Source organism: Miniopterus natalensis, chromosome 3, assembly GCF_054644295.1.
Source record: "Miniopterus natalensis isolate mMinNat1 chromosome 3, mMinNat1.hap1, whole genome shotgun sequence".
NCBI lineage: Eukaryota > Metazoa > Chordata > Mammalia > Chiroptera > Miniopteridae > Miniopterus > Miniopterus natalensis.
The window spans coordinates 17626324-17653308 of NC_142083.1; the positions used below are offsets into that span (position 1 = coordinate 17626324).

Here is a 26985-nt window from a genome sequence, read left to right on the forward strand (position 1 = left end):
TTGCAGTGTATATCTTGGATGAAATGTCTTTCCAGGTCTTTTGTTCATTTTCTTTTTTTTTAACTGTTAAATTTTGAGAGTTCTTTAAATATGCTAAACACCATTTGTTGGGTATGTAGTTTGCAAACGCTTCCTCCCAGTCTCTAGGGAGCAATTAAATTACCTCTTGATTCTCTTCATATAGGTTTTTATAGAGAAAAAGCTTTTAACTTCAATAAACTCCAGTTTATCTTTTATGCAAGATACTTTGGATGCCAAGTCTAAGATCTCTCCCCCTAGTGCTAGGTACCAAGATTTTCTCTTCCTTTCTCCCTGACCACCTAAAATTAAATAGTTGTAGGTTTTACATTTATGTCCACAATGCAGTTTGAGATAACACTTTTTATACAGTGTGATGTTTACGCCAAAGTTGATTTTTATAAAATTTTGCCTATGAGAATCAAAATATGTGAATCCAGCATAATTTACTGTAAAGATTATCCTTCCCCCTTTGAATTGGTTTTGCACCTTTGTTAAAATTCAGTGGAGTGTATTTGTGTGGGTCTATTTCTGGGTCATTTTTTCTATTTTAAGGATCTGAATATATCTCTTGTTCAACCAATACCATACCTTCTTGGTTACTGCAGCTATACAGACAGTATTACTATCAAAGATATAAATGTATCTTCTTTGTCAAGATTGTTTAAACTAATGTAGGGCCTGTGTCTTCCCATATAAATTTTGGAATAAGCTTGTTTATGTCTATGAAACAACTTTCTGGGATTTTATTAGGCATTTCATTAAACCTATGGATCAATTTGGGAAGAATTGACATTTTACAATGTCGAGTCTTCCAATTCATGAACGTGATATATCCGTTTATTTAGTCTGTGATATCTTTCATCAGCATTTTGCAATTTTCAGTGTACGGTGCATAAAACATCCTGTGCATGTTTCATGACTGCACCATGTGTGACGTGTATGGTTTTCTTTGGGGTGATTGTAAATGGTTTTGTGTTTTAATTTTAGTTTCTGTGTGTACATTGTTACTACCGATTTGTGTTTGTTCATCCTCTCTACTGTAAACTTTCTAAACTCACTTATTAGTTCTAGGAATTCTTGTTTATCTGGTTTGTTTGTTTTTTTTGTAGATTTTCTTCATAGATAATGACATTCTCTATAAACAGGGACAATCTTAATCCTACCCTTTGATCTGTATGCATTTTTATTTTCCGTTTTCCCCTTATTACTGAATTTGTTAGACCATGTAGTGCTGTGTTGAATAAGAGTGATGAGAGGTGACATTTTTGCCATGTTCCCAATCCTGGGGGTTGAGTATTCAGTCCTTCACTCTTAGGTATGGTGTTAAGTTCGGGTTTATTGTAGATATGTTTTCCTAATCAAGGTGAGTTAATTCTTATCTATTTCTAACTTGCTGAGATTTTTTTTTTATCATGAATAGATGTTGCGGTTTGCCAGAAGCCTTTCTGCACCCATGGATATGACCATGTGTTTTCCCTTCATCTTACTGATAGAGTCGATGACACTGATTGATTTTCAAAAGCCAAAACCAAGCCCCTCACACATGGGCTAAATTCCACTTCACCCATGATTCGGTTTGCTAAAATTTGTTGTGGATTATTGCTTTTAATTCCATGAGAGATATCAGTGGGTAGGTGTTTTTGTTTTTATACTGTCTTTCCTTTTGGCCTGGGATGGAGTCTCTTAAGACCATAAACTCAAGAGCTTCCTAGACCAGACCACCTGGGGGTGGGTCTCTCCAGCGACCCTGCCGCCGTCCCAGTAGCTCTAAGTGGGAAAGGGGAGCCTCCCGCTCTGTGAGGAAGCAGGATGTTCCCACGGGCCGTTTATTCTTGGTCGTTCTCCCAAACAACTCCCCTTGTCAGAGTCGTCTGCTCACCTGATGTGGTCAGAGGGACCTCCGTTTGATCCAGGGGGAAATGAGCCTACTCCGGATGCCTTCTGTTATCGGGGTGGTGATCGGGAAACACCAGGCCTGCGTGACTTCTTTCTGTTGGGTCCGAGGATACAAGACATCCTGCTGATACCCTATTTCTCTTGACAAGCTCATCTCCTTACTTCCACTTTTTAGAATTCACCGATGATTGACCCTTTGGTGATAATTTCCAGGGTTCGTAATTGTGCGTATGAGCAAGGACCAGGGGAAAAATTGGGTGCATACCATTTTGTCTGAACAAGCTAGAGGTCTAGCATACATTTTATTGGATTGCCTTATTTACTAAAATGAACACATCATTTTATCTTTGGGGGGATGTTCCACAAGTAAGTTACACATATGCTTTTTAAAAAATAAAACCCATTAATGTGTATACGCTATTAAATATAGTTTCAAGGTGAAGAGGTTTAGAAGTAGAATTGGTAGTTACAGAATAGTCATGGGGCTGTAAAGTACAGCACAGGGAGTATAGTCAACAATGTAATAGCTATATATGATTTCAGATGAGTGCTGCACTTTGTGAGTTATACAAATGTCTAATCATGTGGCTGTACACCTGAAAGTAATATGATATTGTATATAACTGTAATTTAAAAATAAAAAAATTAAAAATCTAGTTTAATTACACACAGTCCTATTTCATGATGTAATGCTATTTGCAGCACTGTCTCAAATGCAAGAGCATTCATTGGGCTGTGACTGAATCTTAATAATTCCATTTGGATTTTGAAAGAGAAGATTTTGTTCCTTAATATATAACTATCCCAGTGTTTTTTCAAGAAAATATATATTTCAACCTGGCCACTTTCTCAGTTGTAGATTCCTGGAATTTATTTAAGATAAGGGACATTATGTTACCAAAATTATCATTCATTTCCTATTTAGGTGATTACTTTCCCTGTGGGGAGACGTTTCTGTAGCCCTTCTCTCCAGAATGGACTTCAGTGGTGCATCACCTTCCTCCAGAATATGTCCAAGCCATGGTTCTCCAGAGTGCAGTATCAAGACCCTCATTTTAATATATTTTACTTTCCTTTTCTAAGGCTGAATTGCAAACAAATTATATCCATTCTCTTGTCCTTCAAACCTTGAATTTTCTTTCATAGTAGGCAGAGCAGTAGTAGTTGTAGAAACAGTGAGTAATTATCATTTGTTGATTGCCCAGAGCCAGGCTCTAGAATGGTCAGAAGTTTTATTGTTCTGAATGCCATGCAATCAAGGCTATTAAAACATTGCTGAAATAAGTTGCAAGTATCATGCATATGATCTCATGTTTTTACAAATGTGTCTATGCATAGGTGTCTCAATGACTTACCCTTCTGTTGAAGCAGAAGTAAGCTTCTACCATAGTTATTTCATATCCGTGGAAGAATATAAAATGTACTTGTTCACATTGAGGCATAGTTTGTTGTATATTACATATACGTTTCTATTCTAACATCTGTTGGCATCCTTTTGGTAGGTATTGTAAAAAGTTATTACCTTATCATGCACTTGTGATCCAGCTTGCCTTGGTGTAAATACTTAGAAATAATTGCCCTGGTGCAAATATTGTTTTAAAAACTTGTGACAAAAAAAATTTTTTAGTTTTAATTAACTTAAACCCAGAAACCAAATAATCCCTGCTATATAACTTAACCTGTCATATGTGATATCAAAAAAATATGTAAATTTCAAGTTCTGTGATATTTCTCCAAAAGTAGCCTGCTGTGCGACCCCACAGCACAAACAAAGATGGAAGGGGAGCTGAGAAAGGGGGAGCGTCTTGCTGACAGCTTCAGGGCACTGACCCGGCCTCTGCTGGCGTAAATGAATGAGGGAATCTATTTCTCTTCCTCCCGTTTCTGCCACATTGCTTGTGAGAATCTAATTCACGTTTGGAGTTTGAAATGGAAAATAAAAATAGAGCTCTGTTTGGCTTCTGCTGTGTCAGATAATTACTTTCAAAATTCTGTAACTGAAAGCCAGTTGGGATTGGAACTGTGTTTTTGTTCCTGTGAAACAGAAATTCTGTCATGTGCAGCTGCAGGACTTGACAGATGCTGCTAGAAGTCACCTTTCTGCTTAGTGTGTGTGAGTGACGAGCCTATCTGGTTACAAGTGACGGGAAAGCTGTTAAGGGAAAGAGGAATCTAGAAAGTTAACATGCTTTCCCGTAGCAGGGGTATTACACAGGGTGGGGCACAAGTAAGTTGGCAGTATGTCATATGGAGAATAATACGATAATTAATATAATCATGATAACACGGGAATAAACCCTGTGTGTCGAGTACTTGTAAAGAACAAATAATACAACTTTTATTTATACTTATTTATATTTTCGTCTTCCCCCGAGATTATGTTTATTGATTTGAGAGAGAGAGAGAGGGGAAGGAGGAGAGAAAAAACAAAAACATTGACGTGAGAGAGAAACATCATTGGCTGCCTCCCCTACACACTGGCCAGGGATCAAACCCGAGCCTGCAGCCTGGGGATGTGCCCTGACCGGTAACTGAACTGCAGCCTTGTTTGGTGTATGGAAGGATGCTCCATCCAACTGAGCCACCCAGGCAGGGCAATCAAAGATTTTTCTTTTCCCCCCTACTAAAGACATGTTTATAATATTATATATGTTTATGTATACATGTATATAATTATATATATGTGTGTGTGCACATTAGTATGGTGCAGAAATATCGTTATATCATCAGGCTCACACATCTGATGTCTGTGCCCATTGCTAGGTGCCTGGCATTTTGTACCTTTTAATGTTTACTACCTCAAACAGTGCCACCCTAATTTTCCAATGAGGAAACTAACCTTTAGACGTGGTCTGTTTGGTGATGATCTAGGGATTTATATTTCTAACCAAAACCTCTCTTCTGAGCACCAGACTCCTTTAGGTCATATAAATTCCAATTAACGCTTGGAGGCTTCGTTACCATCTCAAAATTAACCGGGACGAGACTGGCCTCTCACTCTTTCTCCTGCCATCAGTCAGACCTGGTTTCCCTGCAGAATCCTCTTCTCGGTAATTACACCTCCATCCACTCAGGTGCTCAAGCACCATACCTGAGGATCGCTCTTGACACCCTTTCACGTCTCCTCTCCGTAAACCCAGCGCTGGCGAGAGCTCGCAGCTCCTCGTCTGAAACGCTTCGTGTCTGTCTAGTTGTCCTCACTTCAGGCCTCTCACTCTAACTCATCCGGCCGCTGCCTCCCCCTCCAAATACTGCAAGAGCCTCGCACGGATACCCCGCTTCTCCTGCACTGCTTAGCCTCTTCCCCATCTGGGAGCCAGATTCATCCTCTGCAAACAGAAACCTGGCCCCCTCATTTTAGGGCTTAAAATCCTTTTGTTGCTACCAAGCGCATGGGGATTAAATTCTCGCTCTGTGATACACAGACTAAATGGCACGGTCTGGCCTCTGGATGCGTTCCCAGCCTTTTCTGTTTTGACCGCTTTTAGCTCTCTCAGCTCCACTTGCTTTTTCTCTCCTCTCACAGCAACTTCTGTTCTTCCTCTAAACCTTCCACATGAGAATGTCTCAGTGATCTGCATTAACAGCTGGAATCCTCACTGGATTCTAAACCTCTTCAGTGCAGGTGTGATTTCTTCTGTTCAGCCTGTGTCCCTGGATAGTCGAAGATAGCCAAGCACTGGCGCATAATAGATAATCTATAACCTTTGAATAAAGAAGAAAGGGAGGGGAGGGAGGGAACATTTCATAATTTACACACATAGCAAAAGAAAGAACAAGAATTGAAGCACAGACTTCCCATTTTCCACTGTTTCTGGTTTTATCTCATATTATATTATATTGATTAGAAAAGCTTAAGGTTAGATTTGTGAAAAATTAGAGATGTTTAGGGAGGGGAATAAAGAAAACTGAAGGGATGGCAGGGGTATTCTGATCATATATTTAGCCCGTGAAAAAGCCTGGAATATAGTTAAAATTAAAAACAGGGCCATGGTCCTGGTGAGATTGGCATTTATGGTTCGTGTGCATGTATCGCATGAAGAGTAATAATAATAATAATGGAATCATATATAGTTGTGTCAAATACTTTGTCTGCATCGGAGATTATCATGTGTTTTTTGTTCTTCACCCTGTAGTGCACTGTATCATACTGACAGATTTTCATATGTTGAACCATCCTTATATCTCAAACTCTTTTTATGAGGCCAGCACCTACCCGATACCAATACCAGACAAAGACACCACAGGAAAAGAGAAAGTTACAGGCTAATATCCCTGATGAATATGGGTGCAGAAATTCTCAACATAATATCAGCCAACAGAGTTTCAATAGCACGTTAGAAGGCTCAAACATCATGAACAACATCTTTTGATTACAATAAAAAAATGAGAGCAACTATTAAGACTCTAAATGTGTGTTTTGCATATAAGATGTAGCAAAGTTGTTTTGAATGTTTAATTACCCCTTGGAATTTGCTTTCTAATTGACTACTGAGTTGAGTACTTTCTAACTGACCTTTTAATTGACTAGTAACATAGATAAACTGGGATTATAAATGCATTATTATAATCATTATGATTATGATGTCCAGTATTTATTAAGTAATTATTAATGCTTGACACTATTTTAAATACTTTATATTCATCAATTCATATCCACCTCATTGCAGTACTTTGCAGGAGGTGGTACAGTTACTTTCACTTTACAGATAAAATAACTGAGACCCAGTGAGGTTAAGTAACTTGACCAAAATCATACAATCAGCAGATGGAACAGTCAGCACTTGCGGATGAGGTCTGGCTTCAGAACCATGAGAGATTAATAGTTTTGAAGGAATTGCCTTATGACAATTAGGGGGAAAGAACTATCATTTTAATTTTAGAGTAGTTTAGACCATTCCTTAAATGCTTGAACTCACTCAGAACCCAGAAAGGTAGAGAAAATGACAGATATGGTTCAGAAAGGTGGCCCTTCCCCCAAAAGCAAGTCTTGTACCACTTACTGAAAATTTATTGACATGCTCATAACTAGTCCCTATCATTAGCTAAAGAGGCAAAAAGCTGCTAAAACCCCAGGTGGTAGAAACAAGAGGGAAAAGCCTTGGTAAATGACTATATATATATATATATAATTTTTTTTTAATCCTTACCACTGGATATTTTTTCCATTGCTTTTCAAAGAGGGTGGAAGGGAGAGAAAGAAAGAAACATCGATGTGAGAGAAATACATTAATTGGTTGCCTCCTGCACTCTCCCCAAAGTACATGCCTTTGGCCAGAATGGAACCCGGGGCCCTTTAGTCCACAGGCTGATGCCCTAACCACTGAGAAAACCTTCCAGGGCAAGAAATAAATATATTTTAAAAATCAATTCCAAAAGTTCAAACTTCTCTATCAACAGTAAGTCACTACTTCAGATGGTGGCTAACATATGTTGGAAGTTAGAGTCATTATTACAGAGGAGGCACAGAATCCTTTATTTATTCTCTTATAGTTTTGATATTTTAATTACACCATTTATATGTCTTATATCACTTGAGTACTGAATATCAACCGTATCAATGGCAAAGCACTAATATATATAATCTGGTAAGAAGCTCGTTTTACTAAAGCTAATCCAGTAGGGGAGATGGATCCCATAATTGGATATGCTAAGTGTAAATTTGAATGGATATAAATTAAGGTAAATTAGCAACATCCACTTCACAGTCAGATGTAAAAACTAGCCCCAGAAAATGTCTTAGATAAAAATGTTTTAAAAATCACACATTCAACTAGCTATATATATTTATTTTTCTTCCTCATTGAACACTTGAAATTAAAATTTTATTTTTGTCATAATGTAATAACATAAACGAATTAACTGACAGAAATTTTACCAAATCTTTTGCAAGAATGAATTCTTCCTTTTCATCTCGTCATCTCCCTGTGGCTTTCTTGAAAAGTATATCTGTGCATCTCCAAAGTAAACAAGTTCCAACCTCAGCTGCTGTTGCTTGGTTACTAGTTTCAGTACCCAGAGTAATGTAAAATATTTGAGGATTTGTAAATAGCAGAGATTCGTTTTTTTCCACTGCTTTCTCCACACCTGATTATACGCAGAGTGGCTAACAGGAGCTAACAGGCCTTTGCATGGGCTTTAGCTAATTGTTGGCAGGGAGGGGTAGAAATTCAACAAGGAGGAGACTGGGAGGGTTCCACAGACTGGTAAACGTGAAGGGTGCTTGATCCAAAAAAATAAGTGTTACTTATCGGACATAACTTTTGAAGTAATTATTTTATATTGATTTTAAAAACATTTTCAAGGTAAGCTCCTGCACTCCGTTGGGCGTTTGTTAGAAGTGTCTAAACCAATTGGGTGCTTGTCACGGCCTTGAACTTCTGTCTGTCTTTTGCTACTTTACTTTCTCTTTTCTCACTAGTTTTTTTTTAAAAGGTCTCATGGCAGACTTATCTTTTCTGTTTTGTTACCTGGTATTAAACCAAAGCTTGGGCCAATGTCATCTTCATTTTGCTATTTCATGTCTCTGAACTTTACCTCACTCTTAGGGACATCGCCCTGCTTCAGAGGTGATGTCATTCAGTCATTTTTAAAATATATATATTTTTATTGATTTCAGAGAGAGGAAGGAAGAGGGAGAGAGAGAGAGAGAAACATCAATGATGAGAGTCACTGATCCGCTGCCTCCTGCATGCCCCCCGCTGGGGACCCGGGCCTGTGCCCTGACCTCCTGGCTCCTAGGCGGGTGCTCAGCCCCTGAGCGCGCCAGCCGGGCTCAGTCAGTGACTGTGAAAAGCCGCTTTACATAGTAATCACAAGAAGAGCAGGAAGTTTACTGTTACAGAATTCTGATGAAATATAAATTAGTGTCACAGAATGAATATATTCCTACTTTTAAATATTAACGATATGTATGAAAGTTATTGATAACAATGTTTTGTATGTAATAAATTGTTTTGATTTTCAACTGTAATAAAATAATGGTTGATGATATCCTTTAAGAAGGAATATAAGATATTTTCTTAAATGTACAGTTATTTTTATATCTATTTAATATTTTACACATATTAGATTTATTACATCAATGAATTTGGAATTAGAGCTCCTTAAATATGTTTTTTTTCAATTTTCTGGCAATATATGTATTGGAATTTTATCTAATATGATATTCAATGTGCACTGTATGGTTAAGAGACATGCTAAGCGACATGCTAAGCCTCTGTGTGGATTGCAGTGAGGACTTGGGGGAATTAGAGTTCAAATATGTGATGTCAGGAGAATTGAGGAGGTTATTTTAGAATTGGCAAGGGCCTGTAGCATGCTAGCTTCTTCTCGTCACCTTTGTTTCACTTAAGGTTATTTTATTTTTTCCTTTTTAGGGTTAAAGTCCATATATTGAAGGAGATTGATTGGAGATATACAGGTCAAACCAGAACATATCACTTTCATTTTAATAGATTTGCTTTTAGAAATGTAGGTGAAGCAGTTACTCTATTTTGCTAAAATCAAATACAAAGTTAACAAATGTATTATGCAGCAGTATTGGGACTGCGCAAAGCACTTGGTGCACAGTAAGAAGGCTGTCCTGTTGATGTGTTTATACCCGTGTCAACACAGAAGGGCCATCTTGATTTAGAAAGAATTGAAGGCTTTTATTTTTAGCATTCTTTATTGACATTTTTCTTTTTGCTTTTCTTAATTACTTATCTAGTCTCATACAGTCTGAAAAGTGGACCACGGAGAGAAAGCTGGGGCCTAAAGATCTTTTATCATTTTGTTGTTGGGGTGGTTACTTACAGACAAAGCAAACAAACAAAACGACACTGTTTTGACTATCTGTGAAAGCTGTAAATCTTTTTCTTCAAAATTTATTCTAGTTCCTAATGTTTTACAGGAGCAGTGCTCTCTTATAAATGTGCCAAGTATTTTACACTGCATTTTGAAACACCAAAACTGAATTAAATATTCATTGTTGCTGAGTTCCTGAACTTTACTGAAAAAAAGATCACAGTAGATATGTAAGGATTATGTTAGTTGTGGTATGTTATAAATAGTAATTATTTGTTTTTATTTCACAAGCAATGAATGTATTCATTGTAGGAACATTGAAAAATGCAGAAAAAAGTGAAGAATTTAAAAGTCATTTGTACTATATTTCAAAAATATTTTTCATTAACATTTTATGCCACTGTAGAACTATACATATATATATATGATAATATCTACCCAAATTATTTTTAGTTTTTTACATTTAAAAACTTATATAATAATCTTTTCATTAATAAATATATTGATAGAATAGCATTTGCAGTTGCTAGATAAAATTCTATTTTAAAATATACCATAATTTATCTACCCAATCATCTATTATTTAACATTTTGTTTGTTTTTGAAGACTCATTATTATATAGAAAATTGCAGTAAATCTCATCATACACCCAACATTGTAACCCAACTTTTGTTTGATTTTATTTTTGCATTTGACACTTCTAATATAGCAAGGATTGTATCATGACCTGAGACAAGTGTCAATGACTTTAATTAGTGCAGATTGAGAAGTCACATCTCTTACACATGAACTGCTTACTGGCTGTATAACCTTTGGCAAGTTATTTAACATTTTGTCTGTGTTAATTTATCTCTCTAATGTGTAGTGATGTCATTTTTTAGGGGTGTTGAAAAGATATATAGTTTAGTGCAGATAAAGTACTTAACAGTTTTTGGTTCATAGGAAGTTTAGTTTTGCTTTTTTAAAATTAATTAAGTGAAAGAGTGATAAGAATTAATATGGTACAGTCAAAAGACAATGACTCAGGCAGTGGAAACTGTTGATAAGACACAATGTAGAAACCTAATATGCAACCTACACAACAGACTGGGGGTTCCAGTTAGGTCAGGAACCAACTGGAAGATCTAGAATGAACGAGGCAGTTGGAAATATATATGGTTATTTCCAAAGTGACAAAAAATACAAGGACATGGAAGCAAGCATGTGTTTGTTCAACAATTATGTAAATGATTTTGTAAAATTAAAATTACTGGCTCAAGAACTATGCATGGTTTGATGTGTTTTTTTCTACCTATTGTCAAATGTATAAACCTTTAAGATGGGCTCAATCATGTGCACCCTGACCAAAAACAAAGTTGTATGTGTTTTTTGTTTGTTTGTTTTTCTTTATAACCTAGCCATTTAAGGCTGTTTCAGGTATGCAGTGTAATGATTTGACATTTGTATATATTGTGGAATGACCAGCACAATAAGTCTAGTTAACTCCCATCATTATATATAGTTACAGTTATTTTTGGTGATGAGGATTGTTAAGATCCACTCACTTAGCAACTTTCAAATATGCAATACAGTATTAACTGTAGTTACCATGCTGTACATGATATCCCCATGACTTATTTATATTTATTACTATTTATATTTATTCCTCCTGAACTACTACTTTTCTATAGGTTTATATGTCTGTATTTTTCTTTTAGTATTCCTAAATATATGTATAAAACAATCCCACCATTCAATGGTAAATCTATTGTTTTTTTACCTCAATTTATTTTTTCACGCCTTTAGTGATATTTGTTGTTATTGATATAGAAATATATTAATAAGTTGGGGTCAATATCAATCTTTTTTTGTGTTTTTGTTAGAGACTAAAATTATGCTTGAGACCAATTCAGACCATCAATATGTCCTCAGTTCTTTAATTTTTATTTTTTATTTAAGGTTTGAATCCAATAGGATTTATTATGGTTTTTTTGTGAAGAATTTCAAGTTTATTTTTCCAAAGAATAAACAGTTATTTTGATACCAATTTTAACCAATTATATCATTGATTTTTTTTCTCACTGATTTGAGATTTCATGTTTATTGTAGTTTAAATTCTCTATTTTTATATCTCATTGTATATAAATCTTTATTCTATTCCACTAGGCAAATTTCCTCCTATTTTTTTAATATCAAAAATCACAGTATTTTATCCACTTACTGATATTTAATACATGGTTAGTACTTAATAATAGTCATACACTTAAGAATACAGGTCAGTGAATTTGGATGGATGTTTATTCCTAGTAACCACCGCTTTGACCAAGGTATAGAGCTGCATTGTTCAAAACTGTGGCAAGTATCTTCTAAACATTTGAAGTGTTGCTAGTTCAGATCGAGATTTTCTATGGTATAAAAGGTGTATTAGCCCTGGCATTAGACCTGGCCTGGTGGCTCAGTTGGTTGAAGTGTTGTCCCATAAACCAAAAGTGGTTGCAGGTTTGATGGCCCATCTGGCAGCGTTTAGAGGCAACCGATCAAGTTTCTCTGTAGCATCTCTCTCTCTCCCCACCTCACTCTCTCTCTAAAATCAATAAAGACATATCCTCAGGTGAGGGTTAAAAAACAATAATAAAAAATAAAAAATGAATAATGAATAAAAAGTGTATCAGCTTTTGAAGACAGTGTGAAAATAATAATGTAGTATATCTTAATAATATTTTAAAACTTGAGTACAAGATAAATTATAATATTTTAGATATAATAGGTTAATGTATTATTAAAACAAAGTTTACTTTTTTTTACCCTTTTTAATATAGCTGGTAGAAAAATTTAAATTGCATATGTAGCTTGGATGAATTTTCAGTTGGCCGGTGCCAACAGAGATCACTGCTCACTCGTCAGATAGCATTTGAAATTTTGTGGCACATCCATTTGGCTCACCTGAGTTCACTTGTCAGAGTGTTGTAAGATGAATTCTTGGCCTCCAGTGAATGAAAATAACTCTTCTAGATATTTCCTATTTATTATCTGGAAATATCCTTATTTCCAGATTTTATTTGGAAATATCCTTATACTTTTATGACTTTTATACTCCATTAAATTTAGTTCTTGTGTATATTTTTATCCAATTAACCAAACTGTTATCTTTAGAAAACACAGGCTATGCTGTTTTTAAGGACATAATTTTGCTCAAAACCATATGCATTGTTACATACCTGGTACATAATTAAAGTTCATTAATGACTGTTGAATGAATAAATAAATGAAATAGAGTACAAAACTTAGAAATATAATGTTTTCACTCATCTATAAAATGAGGACATGATTTTTGTATACAACGGAAACAGTATTTGTCTAGCAAAGAGAATGCACTCAATAAAGAGTGCAGAGCATTTTAATGTTAGCATCATATGCATGATTTAAAATGCATGAAACGCACATTACGACAAAGGACTCTTATTCTCAAATTCCCCTAGGAAATGTTTTCTTGTCTTATAAAATTCAAGTGGGATTTAATTGTTTGTCCTCAACGATATGACATTATATTAAGGTGCAAGGTAATCATGATACATGGAGATAGAGTACACAATTCATAACAGTCTCTAACAAATGAAACAGACGATTCCTAAAGACCTGTGGAGAGTGACAGAGAGAGGGGAGTGGAAATGCGTGTACCCCCCTGGTGAGTGCGCTTTCCTTGACACAAGACCTGTTTGGTTTTGTCGGCTAGGAATTCCTAGTTGAAATGGTGTTAAGTTTGCAATAAAAGAGCAGCCTTTCACGGGGTACCATGAGATGTGATTATGTAAAATCTAGTCATGTTTTTCTTTTTCCTTCACTCTTGCTGCTTTGAAAGTTGAAAACGCCTAATATACTAATATGTACATATATGAGTTTTATGAATGTTAATTTATGTCTTTCATGATTTTAGTTTCTCTGATCCATTCTTTCCACGTCCATAGCTCTCTGCAGAACTCATTTCAGGGAGGTTAAGAAACTTACCTAAGCACCTTACTAATAAATGGTGGGGTCCGGATGTGAACAGAAGACCGTCAGGCTCTCAGTGTCATGCTCTTCCCCCTGCTGTGTCCTGCGTTCATGACCCATGTAGGCATACAGTGGATTAATTTATAATTCTGATGCATTAACCACCAAAATCTTTCAAAAGGGTTTTATCAGGATCTGTCCCTATTAATTGGGCAGAGACAAGGTTAATGCAGCTTATAGCAGCAAAGAACTTTCATTCAACTGCATTTTACATTTGTAAACCAGATGTCACATTTAAATGTCTTAGACTACCCAAAATTCTAAACTATTGCCAAGAACAGAAAGGCATTTACTATTTTATTTTATATAACCAATTATTATTATATAAGGTGTCCCAAAAAATGTATACACACATTTTGAATAATTATAAAGGCGATGTTTATTGAAATACATTTCATTTTCAAAACTGAGCTATCAGATGTTAAAGTTTATATACATTTTTGGGGGACATCCTGTATTATTGCTATATGTAGACAAAATAGAGTAAAAAATTTAGAAGCTGTCCTGGTAAACTGAGAAAGGTCTTCAGGTTTAGGAAGGTTTAGAGTGGCATCTCGACGCAGAGCGTTTATCAGAACTAGAATAAAGATGATTTATGTCATTAGGAACGAGGTTTGAACCCAGCACCACCTGTGAGCTGGGGATAATGCTCTCCTCGTTTTACAGTGGAGGGAACTGAGTCACAAAGAAGTTAACTGAAGTAACATATTCCAACTCATAGGGCGGGTAAGCATAAGCATGCTCGTGACAATTAAGAAATTCTGCCCCCAGAACGAGACTCCTGACCGCCGTTCTGCTCTGTTGCCTCCGCTCCGGTGTGCTGAATCCTTGAGGACACGCTTTCTCTTACATAAATTTGGGGTTGCTTCCCTCGTCGCGACCCGCTGACCTAGGCTGTACCGCGGGCAAGTCCATCTGTCCTCACTCTGCGCCATGGGAGGCGGGCTCCTTTATTTTTGCGTCAGTATGGCCTATGCTGATCTAATGCTTGCATTGAAAACAGGTTTTTAAATCAGAATATATCTTTCCTTTGCAGAAAAGAGTTTCAGTGATTGTAAACGTGAGTGAATATGTATACTAGACAGTAGAAATATAGTGTCTTTGTATGTTAATGAAGGATGCCTTAGATGCAGCAAAAAAATGCAGAAAGCAGCAAAAAATTACAGATGTGCAAAACGCTGCTTCCTCTTGCTTTTCATTTAAAATGAGGGATCGCCACCATTCTTTTCTCCTATGTTCCCATCACGTTTTCTCTTTTCATTTACAGTTCTCGCTGGACCTAGTCTATTTTGAGGGTTTAATTTGTATGTTAGAAACTAATGTTGAGAATGAAAAACATGCAACAGATAGCAAATCTTTAGCAATCATTCTTTACTATATAGGCAACTTACCTTAAAGTGGTTTCAAAAAACAAAATTTTATATAAATAAAAGAAATAATCTAACAGTTTGTTAAATGTATACATCAATCTCTTTGGCACTTACATACAGAATTTTGGTATTGCTTACACTGTCTTTTGTTTTGTTGTGTTATTTTGTCTTTTATGACTATCATAATTCTTCAAGAAGGTTCTAGAGATACATATATTTCTATTTTCCCATATCATCTTTAGGGTTAATGTACCAATTTGTGCTGTTATATATAAATTTTAAATATTTTTATTATATGCGACTTGTAATAACACATTTATTTATGAGTTTTTTCTTCTCATGACATTTTAAATCATGTTTTTCCCAGGTTAATTTTACATAATTTAATAAGAAAAACACCCAGCAAGCCTGATTTGATCACTTGCAGTATTATTATCTGACAAGAAGTGCACACATTCGTTCCTTCGGCTGTGCCATGACAATTCCCACAACTAAATCTTTGTCCAAAGCCAGTAAAAAAATGTGATCTGAGAGTAACTATAACCCATATTTTAATATAGGGAACATTATTAACAATCTAGAATTTTATTTGTACCATATAGAAAACATCAAAGAAAGAAAGAAATTACTGTAGAGCTAGAAAAAATAAGTAAATTTTGTCTCTAGTGAATTTGCAGCTGGTGATGGAAAATCATTTTACTCTTCAGGGAGGTTATTGGAGCCGGAATGAAGTCAGCATGAACCAGGCTGTGATGTTCTGGTTTCTGATAAATTCGGTAACCAAGAGAAAAAACATATTTAGAAGCAGTGTCAAGGATTGCCAAGATATATATTTTTTTAATTCTTAAACTAAGAAGATATAATTAAATATTTTGTGAAAAGTAATGTAGAAGATAGTGACAGCGTAATTTAATATATTGATAAAATCAGAATAAAAACAGTCTGTGAAAATGGGATACTCTTTATTTACAAGGAATGGGAAAATTGCATTAGGAAAAACACTGGTCTAAGAAGGATTCATTGTTACTTTTTATTGACAAGGAAACATAGATATTATTTTTATACAATTATGCTCAAGACCTAATCCAGCAGTGGTGAGTTTGGCTTTGGTAACTATATCGTTAAATAATGAACATCTTTTGTATTTATGAAAGTAAAAGTGGTACATAAAGATATGGATGACTGCAATAGATGGTTAAAAAAATAAAAACTGGAGTTATGAATTGAGAATTAGGCATCAGATGGTTCTTTATTATTATTATTATTTACATGGCAGGGATTTGTAAGCTGTTTCCTCCTTAGTTCGCTTACCTTGCTGGCCTGGCAATTACAGAAGCTCATTTCTGCAGATCCACATTTCCACTCTACAGGGGCGCACATTTCCTGTCAACTGGAACAGGGAACTTAGAGGTACCTTAGGTTTTCTGGTTAAGGCAGGTAGGGGACCGGGAACCTACCCTCCTGATCTTGCTTTCAAATGTCAAAGACCAAGTCCCACAGTTCCTGTATGGAGGGAGGTCCATGTAAAGACTGGATACTGCTTTATTTTCCTCCCTTAAGTTGGCACGTCGTTAAGAAGGCCGCCTTCAAGGGCTCCTTAAGCTAAGAAGATTAGGAACAGCAGCAGTTCTCTCCTACATCTTTAGCAGGAATGCCTGACTCCCTCACTCTGTACACGTGCATCCTAAGTCACCACTCACATGGCAGCATCTATATGTTGATATGTCGTGTCAAGAGACATGCGCTAAATTTTTTACTTCATGCTGTATTGTGAGGCAAAAAGTCTTCGGTTTTGAAATCAAACACAGCATTTAATTCTATGAGCCGCACATCACTGGTTATATGATTATGAGTTTAGCCTGCTAGTTGTACCCCAATATGTAATCCTCTGCGGCACATTTGAATGATATAAACTCCCCTGTGTTCGAAAAAACCTTACCCAGGATTGGTAGCGTGCGTGGCTATGATTACATTTTAGCAAGTTGGATGTTTGAGTAACAGGCACAGCTTCATACAGGCCCTTAGGAAGGAAACCCCCTGCACGCCTTCTGGTTTCTCTCACTATTTTCTCCTTTGGTTGGGACGTGGCAAATGCAAGAATGAAAATCTGGACCCAAACATGGAAGGCATTGATTGAGGGTGGCACAACTGCCTTGTTAGCAACAGAAGGATTCAGTGAGAGAGAAACATCACCTATTGGCTGCCTCTTGCATGCCCCCTACTGAGTAGGGAGCCCACAACCTGAGCATGTGCAATCGAACCCTGACCTCTTGGTTCCCAGGTCAACGCTCAACCCGTACGCAACACCGTCCAGGCCTTACTAGTTTCATAGCCTTCTAACTCATTAACATTAGCTTGTGGTGAAACAAAGTGCTTTATTGGTACCATTTTTATCATAGCTCTTTACATATTAATTGATGCAAACTTGAAACTCATGGTTATGCATTTATGTTTTAGCATGAAGAGACTGATGTATTAGTGACCAAGAGCTGTTATTATTGTTGTTGTTTTTTCCCCCATCCATCACTTGTTACTAGTTCGATTGATTTTGTTTCATCTGCTTATGGTTTAACTATATATATCACATTCTGGAATGAAGAATACATACGTTTTAATGACATCATCTTACGATCCTCACATTCCTCTCACCTTGCATCATTTGTCTTTATGTGTTAGAGAAAATTATAATAGTAGAATTAGTGTATAATATTTCTCAATTTATTTCCGGCTTCCACTCATAAGTTCCAAACATAAGTTCCCACTCATAAAAATGTACATAAATCGTGTAGTCCAAAATACTACAATTTTAAGTCAGTGACCTATCTTTTTAGCATAGCTTGAAGCCCTAACTAAACGCAACTTATGAAATTAATTGCTCTACCACCATGTTCTTAACCTTTTAAAGTTAATCGTTCCCCAAGGGATAGAATATTATCATGGTGTGGAATTCTGTATTAGACTGAAAGCTGTATATTTTGGGGTCCTGATCCTAACGTGGTTCAGGGTGAGTAGTTTTCCAGGGTCAACTCATGTGAGTCACATTAGCTTTCTAAGTGCCATAGGTTACTAGTTAACTCCAAGACAGAGTCAGTTTATTAAAGTAATGCCAGAGGAATATTCATTTTGCTTTACTTGGGAAACTACATTTTCTTTTTGTTTCCTTCATTGTCTGAGCCTTTTCTGTTCTTTAAAGAGCAGCTAATTCACCCTATATTAATATGTGATCAGATACACAAGGATTATCTCTTCTTGCTTTAGAGCGGTATACATCTTTCTTCAGCATAAAAATCACTCATGTTGCAAAATCTCCTAACTCTAAAAGTCCCGCCACTGTGTGTTATAAGACTCTGCTACTGCTGTCAGTAGCTCTTCTAAATTTTCTGCAAAAAAGGGTTCATTATATATGACTAAAATCAACTTTGTATTTTAAATATTTTCACATAATTCAATGTAAAAAAAATGAAAATCTCTCAACCAATATAGTGGCTAGTTAAAATTACAATGCAATATTTTACTGGTTACTAAATCAGTAGCATGTGTATACTCTACTTCACATGCTCCACTTTCAGTCTTTCCCATTTGGTGTCTCATTGCTGTCCAACCTGAAGATATGTACATTTCTATCTGATTATCTGTACTTCAGAGATTTCTCTCCATGTTTTAAAATTTCTATCTGTAATACTACCATCACTGTTCACTCATTTCATTTATGTATGTATGTATATATTCACTCATTCATTCATTTATTCATTCACTCAGTCATCATTTTTTTTTTTTTAATATGTCTTTATTGATTTCAGAGAGAGGAAGGGAGAGGGAGAGAGGAAGGGAGAGGGAGAGAGAGATAGAAACATCAATGATGAGAGAGTCATTGATCGAGCCCACAACTGGGCATGTGCCCTGACCGGAAATCGAACCCCAATCGCCTGGATCCTAGGTTGATGCTCAACTGCTGAGCCACGCCTGGCCTGGCTCAGTCATCATTTCTTGCCTTACAAAATCTCATACAAAACATGTGTTCTTCCAGGATCTTAAAACCCACTTATTAAGCCAAACAAGGCAATATAATCAATGTTGCTCTCAGGCTTTACCTTTGTTGCAGACTGTGTGTTTCCAAAAGAACCGAATATTTGAGAACACGTTTGATAGAGATGAGGTAATCCTGAGAGTGCACCACTTTATTGCTTCACAAATGGTTATTATCATAATCACATGAACTATTAATCAATTGACTAAATGTTCCTGTGAAGGTTTCCCATTGGTGTTACAGGAAACTAATTATTTCAAGATTTAACCAGACCAGCTGAGAGTTTAAATAACCCATTAATAAAATGATCATTAAAAAAATCATTTAAATGATTATTGAAACACTTATAATGAGTATTATCAACAACTAATATAATCCAAATTCATTTTCATAGTATTTTAATGTAACTTTTACTATGCTAGGCAGCAATATAAATGCTTCTAAATTACAGTTCACTGATTGTGTCGCACACCTATCTTCAAATTAGAAATAACTTCTGAAACATTTAGACTAAGTGATTTATTTATTCTGAAAACTTTATGATTATGGAAACAGATCCAAATCTTAAAATCTAAACCAATAAAATTACTGGAATTTTCCTTTTATTAGAATTACTTACCAGATGAATATAAAGCATAGAGTATATAATCTTTTTAATACTTTAGATTGACAACTTTACTATTTATTATAACTACTTTTGTTGTTGATATGCATAAATAAGCCCTTTCTCCTTTAAATATAAATATATCTTTATTCTGTAAACTTCTATCCACAACTAAATCATGCCAGGTTAACTTTACTAAAAATATAGAAGAGTATACAGAACCTGTATCCTGAGGGGAAGAGTTGAATCAGAACCATTGTCATTTCTTTCTAAAATCAGCTGATAGAAGGCATACCACTTTCCCCAAGAAGCATGTTTAATTAGTTATTTTTATATTATACGTATTTAAAATTTACATATAGCATAACAATAGCTAATATATCTGTCTCACATCTTATTAATTTATTTGTTATTCAGAAAAGTTTCTAAAAACATTTGTTCATTGAATTCACTGCTTTATTCTGCTTTTAGTCACAAGTTGGTGCAAAGTTAGAGAATATGAAGCTGGCTGCCTATTGATAAAATGATTAAACTTTTCTTCTAGGTGCTAAAATGATGTCAAGAGACGTAGAGAAACAGATACATTTTTACACATGCACATAACTGTCTTCATGCAGCTCATTCTACCTTCTTAGCAGTTAATTTGCTAACAAGGTGTGAAACTTTGAAAACTGTGTCTCATATTTTGCGCATGTATTTTTACTTCTTTTTATAAAAGCCTTCATAAGGCAGTTATGAAATGATTTAATTTGTTCAGTCTTGCTGAGTGATTCTCATCAGAATTGTGTCCCCTAGTTTATGTCTTGTTTTCAAAAAGAAGTAAAATTATTCCTGATGTCCTATAATTTATGTTTCAGTTGGCTTCATTTTCCTAAAAAACACTCCTTTCCTTATGTTGTATAGCCTTTTGTTCTACATTTTATTTTTTTAAAAAGTCTTCTAAGAGTTCAGAGATTTAAAATAAACCTTGAAATTTTTCACTTTACCATGGCAAGAAACCAAAATTCTATGTGAACAGGTTACATTTTTTCAATGTTCCCAAGTGTCAGAAATGAACAAAAGGTAAATGGTGGAGGTTATGTGACCAAAGAGGTTTCATATAAAGGATAATTGTTCAGATCTCTTGAGAGAAACAATTCTTTAAATATATGGTTGTGATTTGATAAAACACTGCAGGTGTTCCCAGCTAGAAATATAGCAGTGGCAGTCATGGAAATATAAAACTGAATTTTGATGTTATAAGTTATAGTAGAATATTAAGTATGAACTATACACAGTTTAAAATCATTTACTGATCTGTAAACGACAAAAAGTACGTTAAATTGCCTTAATGTTATTTATCATTTGAATTGAAAACCTCTTCTCTTCTGAAATACTACTTTTCTAATTAATATCTGCTCAAAGAATATTCACTAATTTTAATTTTAATTTTAATAAGTGAGACTTTCTAGTAATCTCAATTAATTAAAAACACAGGGCCTACTTATTGATTACATCTTTAATACTACAATTTTGAATTAAATTTTTATAAATTTAAGGAAAAAATATTCTATTATGAAGGCTTTTTAATTTAAATCTGAGCAATTCATCTATAAAATATTTTTAATTAACAATTAATGTCTCTGTGACAAATGTACCTCTTGTAATTTTAATAATTAACTTTACTCTCATTTTTCCTCATTTTCCCTAATGTTAAATTTAAAATAGAATGCCAAACAAATAAAAACAAACAAGAACATTTTTCTACAAGTATTGAAACAGTATTTCTCCAAGTGACTTGCTGGTCATTTCTTTTCCCAGTCCTATGTAGGTTGTAAAATGTTGATTTAGTAGAATAGTAGCAAGAGTTACTGTTTTTCTTTTATAAGTATTATTAATTTATCTTAAGTCAATAAGTGGATGTCTTTTACAGATCATAGAAAAACTATCCATATTAATAGCAAGTGGAACAAAATGTCAGAAAAATAAATGATTTGTAGTAACTCACAAGACACTGTGGGAAAAAAGTCATAATCAAACTAAGTATTAAATTATTGATAGGCAGTTGTCAGAGAATACCACATGAGGCTGGAATATAATTGCATGTTAAATTATCCCATTTGTGTTTTATAGCTACACTCCAATTCTGACAAAGGTGATGGGTCTGTCAAGTACATCCTTACTGGAGAAGGTGCTGGGACCATATTTATCATTGATGATACCACGGGTGACATCCACTCAACAAAAAGCCTAGACAGAGAGCAGAAAACCCACTATGTGCTCCATGCCCAGGCCATTGACAGGCGGACAAACAAGCCTCTTGAACCGGAGTCCGAATTTATCATCAAAGTGCAGGACATCAATGACAATGCTCCAAAGTTCACAGATGGACCGTATATTGTTACTGTGCCTGAAATGTCAGATATGGGTAAGAAAAATCATCTTTATATATACTTTGACTTAATATATTTTTGAGGATCCAGAAGTCATCTTTGAACACCAGTTTTATTGTGTGTGTGTGTGTGTGTGTGTAGAAATTTGAAGATGTTCCAAAATAGTTTAATACTTTCCTGTGGCCAAAAGTATTAAAGAGTATTGGTTCTAGTTATTATTATATTTATTAAAATTACATGTTTGAATGTATAAGTGTAAAAAATGATTTGATCTCAAGAAAACACTATCATAACTCAGAAAAGACCTGAAATTTTTGATTAATTGACATGTTTTTTAACCATGTAAATTCTTCTAGTAAACTGTTAACATTTCAACACATTCAAAGTGACAATTTTCATAGACAAGGAAAGACAATATAACATTAGAAATCTTTTGGTGTGTCTTTTAGACTTATAGTTTATGACCCAGTTATAATAATATTTATAGCATAAATAGCTTTGCTAATCAATAAAACTTTATACATACTCCTAAACATTTAACAACCTTATATATTTTTAAATATACAACAACCCTGTGAAGTGCTTTAAATATCATTTGCACAAAATGGCACACAATACTTACTAAGTTTTCTAAATTCACATATCTAGGAATTGGACAAACAGAAATGAACTCCAGGTTCTTCTGAATGCAAGGCTTACACAGCAGTTAATAAATTATAATCTAGGTCTCCAGTTACCCTGATGATCTGGCATTTTCCAGCCACTCATAAGTATCTATGGTCTAGCTATTTTATTTTATTTTATTTTATTTTATTTTATTTTATTTTATTTTATTATTTTATTTTATTTTATTTTATTTTATTTTATTTTATTATTTTATTTTATATTTTATTTTATTATTTTATTTTATTTTATTTTATTTTATTTTATTTTATTTTATTTTAATCTCATGTGATTAATTTTCTAAATAAAGTTCCTAATTAAAGTTCAGCTATCATAATATTTTCGACTGTTTCTGAAGCTTAAAGCTTAGATTTAGAAAACATTCTTTGAGTAAAGGTTATTTTCAAAATATGTACATTAGACATAATATGGATAAAAGCAATTGATGGGTCTCAGGTAGGTATGTTTACCTCAAGTATACTGCATATATATGGATAATATTTTAAATTAAGGCTATTATAATCATCAATTAAATCACTGTGTGTTGAATACATATATAATGTTGTTGTTTCTTTGTACTTTGGAAAGCTTTTTCCAGTTTTACTGCGGTGTATTTGACATACAGCCCTGTGTAAGATTAAGATGTATAGCATAATGACTTCACTTAAATATATTGTGAAACAGTGGCCACAGTAAGTTCCGTTAATATCCTCCATCTCATATGCGTAGGGTTTTTTAATGGAAGATTGTAGTTTCTTTCCTTCCCAACTCCAGCCCATTTTAAGGTTCTCTTGAGCTAGGGAGGCAGCTCCTGAAGCTGTTGGAGAAGCAGGTTGGGAAGAGAGACTAAGCTCTCCTTCTTGACCAGAGTCTTGGGGGAGAGGGCAAGTGCCAAACTGGCTCCCTATGGACCAGAGGAGACAGAGAACAGAAGCCAGCCCCAGAGAGCCTGGGAGAGGCCCAGAGTCACTCAGGCTCCCTGTTCTAATGAAGACTGAGAGGAGATTGAAGGGCCCCACACTCTTAACCCTGGCAGGTGAGATTAGTGTGGAAACTCTAAACAGACCTGCTCCTCATGCCTTGTCAAGGACTGACAGCCCATCTGCCAACCCCATTCTGTTGGCCAAAAGCAAAGAGCTCTATGACTTGTGAGATTACCAATGGTAAGGCCCCACATGGTGACAAAAGACCCCCAAGGAGCACAAGGTAAAAAACCAAACAAACAAACAGAAACTATAATCATAGGGGACAACACACTAGATAGAGAAAAAGAGGCACAGCAGTTATTACTAATAAAGACAACATATTGAGGAGTGGGTAATAAGATAACTAGTGTTTCAAGGACACCGAAAAGAGATTTCTGTAACTCAAAACCATAATTTCTATAAGTAAACAAAAAATCAATATATGGATTGAGGCACGAGTGGTCACTGATAAGACCCAAGTTATCTTTCTGGAACTTGAGAACATACCAGATGGGAAGAAGTAGGTAAAAATCAGGGAGAAAAAATACAAAATAATTAAAATTGTCAGGAAAAGATGAGACTTAGAGGATACATTTATTAGATTTACAGGATGATTAACATTTGTTCCTAGAGCTCAAAACAGAGCCTATGAAGGAGAGGAACAATATTTCCTTAAGGTGAAGGATGCACTGAACTGACAAGTTTAATCGACTGAGTTCCAAGAAGGGGCTACGAGAGTAAGAATCAAACCTCCGTAAATCTTGGCAAAACTTTACAACCTGAGTAAAAGAGAAAAAATTACAAATGTTTAGATTTTTAAAAATTTCCTACTAAGAAAAATAATATTGACATCATCATATTTATCTTGAAATGCTGGACTCTGGTTGACAGCCGAATACCATTTACAGCCTGTGTCAAAACACGATTCATCTGTCAGGGTGAAAAACATTTGAGGAAGGTTCCATAAAGTATATCATTTTTCGTACCTTAAAAATATTGGAGAAAATTGTTGAAGTTGAAAATAGTTGAAGTGAAATAGAAGAGAGATCGGAGAGACAAGGAAAATGTTACCAGCAGTGTGCTCTGAAAGGCGTGTGAGTGTGTGTGAACAGTTAAATCTAAACGGGTCCCTGGAGGATGCCAGAGGGTACTGTACAGTGTAGGAACCGTGCGGCATAAAGGACTTAGCGCAGCAAAGGCTGTGTGTGAGGGCGCAGGGTGAGGATATCTCAGAAGCCTCGGCTAGGGCGTGGGGAGGAGGGTGGAAATGGGAGCAGCTCTGTTACCGAGATGGGTATGGCTGAAGGAGAAAGATTTAATTACTAAACGTAGTGGAGAAGAAGAACATGCGAGAGTAGGTGCTAAGTCTCTAGCACCGTGTTCTAGGCATGATTCTATTGACAGAGATGGTAAGCAGTAGGCTAAACACTGGAAATGTGTGTGTGTGAGAGAGAGAGAGAGAGAGAGCTCATTATTGTAAACCAAATACATTAAAATCACAGCAGCATCTAGGGCACGTTGTAATGTGAACGTATAGAGTCAGGTGGAAGTGGGAGGAGAAACTCCCTTCACAAAGGGAGCCTAAGAATAGGTAACACAAGGACGCTAACTTTAGACATAAAAAGCTGGCGATACTGTGGGAGAGGGTGTAGCAAACAGGCAGGGAGGCGAAGCCAGCCTGCTGCTTGTTTTGTAAATAATGTTTTGCTGGGTCCCAGCCGTAGCCGATCATTTAAACCTTGCCAGTGGTCGCCCGGGTGCTGCTGTGGCAGCGTGGAGTGGTTGCCGTAAAGACGGACTCACAAAGCCTAGAATATTCCGTGTTGCCTTCTGCAGAAAAGTTCGCCAACCTCCACTGTAAGGGTGTCCAGGGGGTGAGGCCAGGGGTAGGGGGAGTAATACAAGAATAGTGTTGTCGTCCTGACGATAGGCAGGGCACCTGCTCATCTAGGGCCAGTTGCTTTCTGCCAGCCCTGCTGAATGACACTTATGCGCAGAGACGGCATTCATTACAAATAAGAGGGTCATGTTCATTCCCTTTAGGCCAGGGGCGGGGAATGTCCGGCTCACGGGCCATATAGGGCCCGCAAAACCGTTTGGTCCGGCCCTGCCAAGGCAACTGCAGGTGGGACTCAAAATTCAATAAATCTAGGAGCTTTTTTCATAGCTAATTTTTAAGTTGATAATTTTGTATGGCCCACGAATGATGTTCTAAATACTCACATGGCCCTTGGTAGGAAAAAGGTTCCCTACCTCTGTAAGTTATCTGACTCATAATCAGCCTCCCCCTCTGTGTGACTAAGAGAACTCAGTTTTGTTCAGGGTGACACTAGGCAGAGTTCAGTGTTCATCTCCCGTCATTCCCTGTCATCGAGGAGTGGCCCTGTGACGTAACTCTAGCTGGTAAGATGTAAGTAGAGGCCAAAGGGTGGAGCTTCCGGGAAAGATGTGGGTCTCGTGACTGAATCACATAAGTGACACACACGTGTCATCCACTGCCAGTTCCCTTTCTTGCTGCCTGCAAGGCGGACGCGGTAGGAAATGCAGCGGCCACTGGCAAGCACAGGAGCAGAGCCTCTTGCTAGGTGAGACGGAGCCGAAGGATGAGAGGGCCTGGAAGAATGGCAGACTGACCTGCCCACCCCAAAACCTTTCTTAAGAAAGTTCTCCTCTTTCTACTTAAGCTCTTTCATTCAATCTCAGATACATGAAGGTACATTGGATCTGAATTAGTACTTGGACAAATTCTAGGTTTCAACATGGACTTAATAAGCAAAGAATTGGACCTAACACTGAATCTGAAGGAATGGTGAGAAAGGTTTCGGCATCAGGTAAGAAACAGTGATGTCATTTTCTGTTAAGTGCCTTGATATTTAAGTAGTACATGGAGTCATCCCCCTTTCCCCCTTTCACTGTGTAGTTAGGAGGCTAGCTGATTTTGCAACGGCAGCAATGTTCTTTCTGCCTGTGGTGTTGCTAACAGTTTTCAGGTGTCTGTATCTTGCTTGCGATCAACTGCAGAGCCAATTGTATCCATACAAGTTCTGATTAGCGGGTAAAGGGAGATTGGACATTTTGAATTTAGACCCTGAGTTTTGCAGAAAATCTAAAATTGATCACCACAAAACAAGGGAGTTTTGTCAGGGTGTGAGCCTACAGGTTGCCACAGCAGTTGTGGTAATGACCACTGAAATAGCTGCGAGGACTATTTACGGAGCACTTACCATGTGTGAGGCACCGCATGCTGTT

The 26985-nt window shown here is 36.1% G+C and overlaps 1 protein-coding gene across 1 annotated transcript in view; it reads left to right on the forward strand.

Annotated features, from left to right (window-relative positions):
- CDH18 (cadherin 18) overlaps nt 1–26985 on the forward strand; it is a 287897-nt gene that overhangs the window by 120074 nt on the left and 140838 nt on the right. The window contains exon 3 of the mRNA XM_016224168.2: nt 21849–22143. Within this exon, the coding sequence (XP_016079654.1) occupies nt 21849–22143 (295 nt within the window). The remainder of the gene's footprint in view (nt 1–21848; nt 22144–26985) is intronic.